Source organism: Salvia miltiorrhiza, chromosome 2 (genome assembly GCF_028751815.1).
Source record: "Salvia miltiorrhiza cultivar Shanhuang (shh) chromosome 2, IMPLAD_Smil_shh, whole genome shotgun sequence".
In the NCBI taxonomy this organism is placed as follows: Eukaryota; Viridiplantae; Streptophyta; class Magnoliopsida; order Lamiales; family Lamiaceae; genus Salvia; species Salvia miltiorrhiza.
In genome coordinates this window covers 10,580,733-10,589,518 of record NC_080388.1, presented here as the reverse complement: position 1 = coordinate 10,589,518, position 8,786 = coordinate 10,580,733, and the positions used below count along the sequence as shown (strand labels likewise).

General features: G+C 39.3%; 1 protein-coding gene across 2 annotated transcripts; it reads left to right on the top strand.

Annotated features, from left to right (window-relative positions):
- The first annotated feature begins 201 nt into the window (after nt 1-201).
- LOC131013685 (calcium-dependent protein kinase 2-like) lies at nt 202-8,786 on the top strand. Of its 2 annotated transcripts, XR_009097779.1 has the most exons (9): nt 221-1,286; nt 6,089-6,232; nt 6,307-6,459; nt 6,963-7,072; nt 7,516-7,683; nt 7,774-7,901; nt 8,146-8,245; nt 8,337-8,518; nt 8,603-8,786. XR_009097779.1 is itself a non-coding variant. In XM_057941812.1 (8 exons), the coding sequence occupies exons 1-8, from the start codon at nt 551-553 to the stop codon at nt 8,409-8,411; spliced, it is 1,614 nt and encodes a 537-aa protein (XP_057797795.1). In that variant the 5' UTR covers nt 202-550; the 3' UTR covers nt 8,412-8,786. The 2 variants fall into 2 exon arrangements, 1 of the variants encoding a protein (XP_057797795.1); XM_057941812.1 differs by having other exon boundaries at nt 202-1,286; nt 8,337-8,786.

The following is an 8,786-nucleotide window of genomic DNA, read 5'->3' as shown; positions in this document are numbered from 1 at the left end:
GTCGAAAAAAAGATGCGGGATATATTTGATAAAACTCTGATACTTTGAGGGTTTTGAGAACATTTCGAAAGTTTCAGGGTATTTTTGATAAAACGGGAATAGTTAAAGGTTTAATATGATATTTACCCTTTAAAATTTGATCATCATCTCAAGCAAAGCCGTCTTCTTATTGCCTTCCACATAAATTTTCTTGTTCGTGTTCTGCCCTTTAATACAAGATAAGTTTGTTTTCAAAATAAACAAATCTAATATGTTGAGTGTTGAAAGTCATTGAAGCAAAGTGAAAAAGCTAAAACCGTGTATAAAACACTTCGCCAGCACCCCGTGAGAAGTCAACAGACAGTGGTCTGTGAATTTCTCTCATCTGCTGCAAAACGCCACCTACACATTCCCATTCAAATCGCTTCAATTTTGCGCCCACGATTCCATCTCTTTATTCTCAAAGCTTGGAATCTTCCTCTCACCCCCGCCGCGCATATACCAATTTCCGTAGAAATTCATCTCATAAAGTTGCAATCTTGACTTCACTCAACCACGAAAAGCGCAAAAAATGGGCGGTTGCTTCAGCAAGAAAAATCACTCTAGCCCAGCCGCCAATGGCTACGGATCCGCAGCGGGGGGCAGCGCAGGGTACCAACAAATCAACCAGGATTACCAAAAACCGGCTGCCCAACACCACCCGCCGCCGCAAACTCATCACGCGCCGCCGCCGCCGAAGCCCACGCCCCAGCCGCAGCCGCAGCCCCAGACCGCCGCAGCAGCTCAGAGATTGGAGCACAACAACATTCTCGGAAAGCCCTTCGAGGATTTGAAGTCCAAGTACTCGGTGGGGAAGGAATTGGGGAGGGGCCAATTTGGGGTTACTTACATGTGCACCGAGATCGCAACGGGCCACAATTACGCCTGCAAATCGATTCTGAAGAGGAAATTGGTGAGCAAGAGCGATAAGGAGGATATGAAGAGGGAGGTGGACATTATGCAGCATTTGAGCGGGCAGCACAACATTGTGGAGTTCAAGGGCGCCTTTGAGGATAGGCAGACGGTACATCTGATCATGGAGGTGTGCCGTGGGGGCGAGCTCTTCGACAGCATCATCGCACAGGGGCACTACTCCGAGAGGGCCGCCTCTGATCTCTGCAGGCAGATTGTGAATGTGGTTCACCATTGCCATTTTATGGGGGTGATGCATAGGGATCTGAAGCCCGAGAATTTCTTGCTTTCGAGCAAGGATGACAAGGCCACACTCAAGGCGACTGATTTTGGGCTCTCTGTCTTCATTGAGGAAGGTTAGTTTTGTAGTGTTTGGGTTTTGGTAATTACTAATTAGATGTTACTTGCTTTTAGTATAAATCTTGAGGTTATAATGTTTATATTAATATTGATATACTACCTTGTTTAGTAGTAGTCTTTAATGGAAAAGAGGCATTAGTTGGTGATCTTATTGATATTAGTAGTCCTTGAAATAGTGAAGTTTCTCTTTCACCTTAATGACAAATGGTTTTGAAGCTGATCAGGCTGATGAGAAATGATACTCCGGTCACTCTGTGAAATATTTAAGTCAGATTTGAGTCTGGTGTGTAGATGGTTACATCTCGTGTGAATGTTTGTTCACACCTGCTGATGAGTGGTATCGTTGTAGGGAATTTCCTTCTAGCAGCTTAACAAAATTAGCATCAATAGAAGCTTAAGGTAGATCTTTAAGCTATTGAGAATTTGAGATCAAAATGCAACTCTCACCTAGCATAGCAATACGAATTCAGTCTGTGGTGAATGGGAAAAACAACATATGTTCTCAGACAAAGTTGTTATGTTCAATAAGATAAACTAATTCAATAAGTTCTTGCAGAAGTCCTAGATACACGAATTATAATAGTGGTTATGTTAGTTGATACGAGCAGGAGGAATAAGTGAACCGCATTAATTACTCTACACTGAATAAGTTTTTCAGCCTTAAAAAGACCCCGAAAGGAAAAAAAAAAAAAAAAAGGAACTAAATATAAACTCTCAACAGATTCCTAGATGATAAGTATCCTTTATTTGCTAAAGATTGACTTTTAACTAAACCCTAAATACTACCACCCTCCTCAAGCTGGACTGTACAAATTGTACGAGCTCAGCTTGTCTACAGTTTTTTCAAACAGAAGTTTGTGCAGCCCTTTAGTTTAACATATTATTAGCATGTAGACAACACTAATTGTCCATATTCAGTCTTTTCTTTATAAAATGGCAGTCCAATTCAACATGCTGGGTTTGGTCATGATGGACCGGGTTGTGAAATAGCCTCTTTGTTATCACAATACTGATACACCTTCAAAAGAAACTTTAGGTTAACCTCACACACTCCATGACCTACTGCCTTCAATTCGGCTTGTGAACTACACCAACCCATCGCGCTTCTTACTTTTCCACGTCGCTAAGTTTACCAAGAAGTATGTGCAATAGCCTGAAGTGGACCTACAATTACTTGCATCACCAGCCCAGTTCGCATCAAGAGTAAAACTTCTATAATCCTTTCTCCAGTTTTCCTGAAAATCCATGGAGTTCCTTTCGGATATTTTAAACTCTGTAAACTTCCTCAAGGTGTTTGCTGTAGTAGAGTGCATAAACTGAATCAACTTCCCATCTAGTCGCTGATATCTTCTGTGGTCTACTGCTTCTTTGGATTTTGCCTCCAATTTCAGTGATGGATCAACGGAGTATCTCTCCAGCATTCCTGTTTCTTTTTAGGTTATTTAACACATTTTCTTTGTGAACAAGAAATTCCCATCTTGCTTCTTGCTACCTCCATTCACAAGAAGTATATACCACATCCTCCCTAAGTCTGTCATTTCAAACTCAAAACCAGTGCTTCCTTCGACTTTCTTGTTTCCGTGTCATCATCCTCTGTAAGGATCGTAAGGATCATATTATCCACATTCACATACACTATCGGGATCTATGAAGAACATGGACGTATATGAAATACGTATACAATATGATACGGGGACGTAAAAAATACATTTTTATTTTTTTATTTACTATATGTTTCGTTCTTGAACATTGAACGCCTTTGCAAGAGCCGATAGGCGATAAGCTTCTTTCACTCTCCTTTCTTTTCTTTGACTCATATATCTTATATAGTTCATTTGAAAACATTTGGGGTTGGCTAGGTGGCAATGGGACTGCTTAGGTTCACTAGTTGTTGTCTTTTGGTTTCTTCATCCAACAATTGGCGCATTTCATTCATATCTTGAGCGGTTACTTTCGAGCAAGGTGCAATACATTTATGCAACTTCAACAAGTTATTCATAACCTCCAATATTAAGTAGTTTTTCTCTCATTCCACAAAAATTGCATTCCCAATCTACTCCCCCACCACCACCTCCAATATTTCCAAACCTCTTTACATATCGGCACAATTTTTTTCAAAAATCACCAGTTGCAGTTGATAGAATAGAAGTAGATGTAGAACTGGGATTGGTATTCATAATCTTGCCAAATTTAACAAAAACACATAGTTTAATATAGGAATCCCACATGTCGCAGTTTTGTTGCCCACAAGAATTAATAATGCCTCATGCTGCCCCTTAATTTAAGATGTAGAAAAACCTGGTAAGAGGACGGTGCGGATGAAGCAGATGAACCCAGCGGTGGCGAGATGCGAACGCTGTGCGCCGTGCTGTGAAGGCTGATGAAGGCGCAAAAAGGGCGGACGAACCCAGCGGCGGCGAGATGCGAACGCTGTGTGCCGCGCCGCAAAGGCTGATGAAGGCGCAAAAAGGGCGGATGGCGGCTACAGCAAGGCGAGCAGCGTGTGTCGGCAGCCAGAATTGGACAAGGTGAGAGTGAGGGTGGCCGCGATTCTAGGTTTAGGGTTTTGAAAAAATGTATAGTTTTTGGTCAAATGTATTTGACAGTCCCTAAAAACGTATTTTAATTACAAAAAAAATGAAAAAGAAAAGACGTCACCCTGAACTTATTCCGGACGTATTTTTGCATAACGTCCCCTGAGATGTCCCTGGAATGGAGAGGGGAGGCTAGGGGGCGTCCCCATGCTTCACATATCAGGAAAGTAAACTTCTCACTGTCAATGCTTCATTCATTATAATTTATGGTCCGATCTCACTGAGCCTACTTGTATTTATTCTTCTTGATAACCTTAGCAAACGAATCAAACCAGGCCTGTGGTGATTGCTCTAGGTTGTACAAGGACTTGCTCGTTCGGTGTTTAACCTCACGAGGAGATCCATATACACTTCCTCTTTTAGTGTGGGTTGACAGAGATCTGCCTATCATAGATGTCAGATTTTCCTGAGGTGGAAGAATAATAAAGGGCTCAGGATTCTCTGGCTGGGGATAGGAGATAGCATCCAGATCTTGAGAGCAGGAGTTAAGATTTTTCAGATTTTTCAGGGGTGGAAATATCTGGATTTGCCAGGAGTAGATCCTCTGGAGGATTTTTTCTTTCAAAGGTTAAACTTACTTTACGTAGTGCCATTGCCATGAAGAAATGCTGAACAACCGAATACTTTTAGATTGAGTTGAGGAAACAATGTAGAAGTCGGATATATGGCAAATAGATCTTAAAACGTGGGGGGCATGTTATTTATAAGATAGCAAGCTGTGAGAAGGGCATCCCCAGAAACAATTAGGAACATTAGAAGTTGATCTAGCAACTTCTAGAAGATGATGATTTTTTTCCTTCTATTACCCCTTTTGTTGCGCTGTTTTGACACTTGAGCTTTGATGGATTATGTCATGTTGATTAAAAAACTTTGCAAGTACATAATTAAAGATTCGGTGCCATTATCAGTCTGGAACACTTCGATTTTTCATTTAACTGAGTTAAATTGACGAAATGTGCCAAACACATTTGCAACAGAAGACTTGTCAAAACCCAAGAAACACGAGAGTGATAATTGTGAAGGCAACAAACCATGTTTACTTTTTATAGAATAGACACATGACGGACCCCAAAGATCATTTGCTATCAAATTAAAAGAATGATAATTTTGTAAGACACTGATGGGTAATAGACATGAACTTGCTTAACCAATTGACAAACTTCACATTCAAGGACAAACACATAAATATGAAATACTCAGATGACCTAGTCTATGATGATGGAACAGAATACACTGAGTACGAGAAAGAACGGGAATGCCAATAACATCTAGAACTTTTCCATGCACGAAGAACTCATCCACAAAATAATATAAGCCATTAGCCACATAAGCTGTTACGATATCCCACATCGATTCCACATGAAAGTGACCTGCCTTATATGTCTAACAATTTTGTCCGACTCCGACCTACCGGATCCGGAAGTTTACGGGAGAGGGCTACCTGGGGAGAATGCCGCACGACTCCAGAGGCTCGAAGGCGACCTGCCTGGGTCGATCGAAGACTCCCCAGAGTGAGAGCTATCCGTGGACTTCCAGTCTTAATGGGGGATGGGTTGTTATGATATCCCACATCGATTCCACATGAAAGTGTGGAATGGTATATAAGAGGGGGTCAACCCTTTACCCTTGAGGCCTTGACATGGTTTTGGGTTAAGTTAGGGCTCCCTAACTTATATGTCTAACTTTTACCCCCTCTTATATACCATTCCACACTTTCATGTGGAATCGATGTGGGATATTGTAACATAAGCTTAGCACTGCAAATAGTCATCCTCAAACTTCAGCCTGAAGGAAAGAAATTTATAATGCAATGAAGGAAACAAACTAGATGACTTCAGGAAGTTCTTTTCATTCAATTTGTGTGGTGTAATTTTGAAGAGAAAATGATTTTAGGGACTGATTGAACTGTATGCAGATAGTTTCACTTAACTCACGTTCTCCTTAGAACCATGCTCTATATACCATGAAAGCTAATGTGAAAGACATTTAAGCATTTCTTCTGTATATATCGATATAAACTGACTTAAAAATATCAGTTTTGTTAAAATCTATCAGCATTTCTTCTGTGAGTTCATCATTTCAGTGTGTCCGCATGATTCGTTCTTTGTATCAAAAGTCATCTACCATGCTTAGTTTTCTGTTTACTCATGCTGATATCATATATCTCGAGAAGTAATTATTGTCAACTTGATGCTAAATTTCAGGAAAGGTGTATCGTGATATTGTTGGTAGTGCATATTATGTTGCCCCAGAAGTGCTGCGGCGAAGTTACGGAAAGGAGATAGATGTATGGAGTGCTGGTGTAATTTTGTATATCCTTCTCAGTGGTGTACCGCCATTTTGGGCTGGTAAGGCTAATTTACTTTCTGCATCAAGTACTCTTACCTGCCAAATTTCTTAGTTTTATGATCATCTGCTGCAGAGACTGAAAAAGGCATATTTGATGCTATACTAAATGAAGAAGTTGATTTTGACAGCCAACCTTGGCCTTCAATCTCAAACAGTGCCAAAGATCTTGTTCGAAAAATGCTGAACAAGGACCCAAAAAGAAGAATAACTTCTTCACATGTACTAGGTAATTTACTTCCTTTTTTAGCTATTGATGTATGTTTGTATATTTTTTTAAATTCTTATATGTATTTCTAATAGCTTTGCTATACTAATTACTACTTTCTTTACCCATCAAAAGCCAAAGTCCCCACATTTAATGGTTTTATCGCGATTCACAGATACCGGCCCTTCATTAATAGTATAGTCAGCTGGAACATGGCTTTGGAATCAACTCACTGTTAACCACGCTGTAAATATGTTATAACCTAGCAAAAAGGCGTTCCTTCATCATATCAACAACCTCCTGTAGAATAATTGGAGGCTATCTTGGGCCAAAATCTATATAACAGAAAATCATTGAACTCAAATGGAGGTTTTGTGTTAGTTTTAATCAGTTTTTGATTTTCAGAGTTTTTTTGCTGTTAAAAGCAAATCTGAGTTTTGGTGTTTTCTGTTACAAGTTCTATAGTGATGTTCATTTGTCATTTCAAAACTGAACTTTATTTATCTTTTTGTTTGTGTTAAAAGAGCACCCTTGGATTAAGGGACAAGCATCCGACAAGCCAATAGACAGTGCGGTACTCTCTAGGATGAAGCAGTTCAGGGCCATGAATAAGCTGAAGAAACTTGCATTAAAGGTAATTCTATTAACGTCTTTATATATGGTGTGAAGCATACAACATTTGCTGGATGCACAGTTTAGTGGTTCTAATCAAGACTCTTTTTAGTTTACCCATAAAAACCATTTAAAAAGTATTGAGCAACTCATTTTGGTTTCAAAATGCCACAAATAAAATTCTGTATATGGAAATAGACTGGAGGGCCAGCATAGAGATCTTTAAATGGCATTTATTAACTATAAAGGTATTGCCATTTGAGCTTATATGGTTAGCAGCAAATCCTTGTCTAGTGAAGAGATTTGCTCACAAGGCCTTATTTGCAACTCTACTGTAAAAAATGTATTTATTTCCAACTATGGAATATTCTGATGAGATTTTCTGGTCATGCATTTAGTAGCATTTAAAACATTCTTTATGGGTATGTTCTTACCCTCGTCTACCGGATCTGAAACCTCCTGCAGGTCATTGCACAAAGCTTATCAGAAGAAGAAATCAAAGGTCTTAAAGCAATGTTCGCGAATATGGACACAGATAATAGCGGCACAATCACCTATGAAGAACTTAAAACTGGCTTGGCTCGTCTTGGGTCTAAACTGTCAGAAACAGAAGTGCAACAACTCATGGAAGCTGTAAGTATAACCACTTTCATTTGAAAAAAATTCACCCAACATTGAGTTCGATTGCGTGTTTCATTTAACAATCATTACTGCTGATACCAGGCTGATGTTGATGGTAACGGGACTATCGACTACATTGAATTTATCACTGCTACAATGCACAGACATAAGCTTGAACGAGATGAGCATCTCTTTAAGGCGTTTCAGTTTTTTGATAAGGATAACAGCGGGTAAAATCTGATTCTTCTTCTCCTTGCTCATTTTTTCTCTGCCTTGTTTCGACCTCTCTAATAACTTTTCTCTTTTAATCTGCTAAAAAAGTAATAAAACCATGTTTTGCTTTAGTTGATCCCATCTTCTTCTTCTTTGAAGTCTAACTGCTTTCGATGTTCTTATCTCAATAATGGGGCTCTAGGTAGACCATATATGCATTATCATTAACTAACTCGTCATATTACTTAAAATGCGCCTCAGCTATATCACAATGGATGAATTGGAAACTGCTATGAAAGACTATGGTATGGGAGAGGGAGCCACCATCAAAGAAATAATTTCGGAGGTCGATACAGATAATGTAAGTTAGCAAATTGTTTCACGTATTTCATTATTTTTTTTCTGTCTTCAAATTATATACAGTGGTCCCACCACATGTTTGGTATTTACAGGATGGCAAAATCAACTATGAGGAATTCTGTGCAATGATGAGAAGTGGAACGACGCAACCAGTAAAGCTCTTCTAGAGGATCAAAACGATGTTTGTTGTGCAGGTCGTTTTCAAACTCGAGAGATTTCTGCTGAGGATATGAGAATGTTTGATAAGGGTTGCAGAGCAGCATTTTCTTCATAGGTGAGTGGTGTGATTTATGAGGCATTTTAGTTCGAAATTCAGCAGATCGAGTTGTGTTTATGCATACATACTGTTCTTTTACAGATATGTCAATCCCTTGACGAACTGAAACTTGTTTTTTAATTTCGAAAGAGCGATAATTTATGTTGTTCAATCTTTGTAATGATGCTGATTTGTGTGAATAATGCATTCTATTAAGTTGAATCTTGGGATAGTATTGCGCTCTCGTTGGAGAAATTAAACACTCTATCTTCGTGGTTTGATCTTT

Excerpts from the sequence above, each read along its gene's own strand:
- LOC131013685 (XM_057941812.1), top strand. The coding sequence starts at position 551 with ATGGGCGGTTGCTTCAGCAAGAAAAATCACTCTAGCCCAGCCGCCAAT. Across the intron at positions 1,287-6,088 it reads CTCTGTCTTCATTGAGGAAG|GAAAGGTGTATCGTGATATT; the intron begins GTTAGTTTTGTA and ends GCTAAATTTCAG. Across the intron at positions 6,460-6,962 it reads AACTTCTTCACATGTACTAG|AGCACCCTTGGATTAAGGGA; the intron begins GTAATTTACTTC and ends TTGTGTTAAAAG.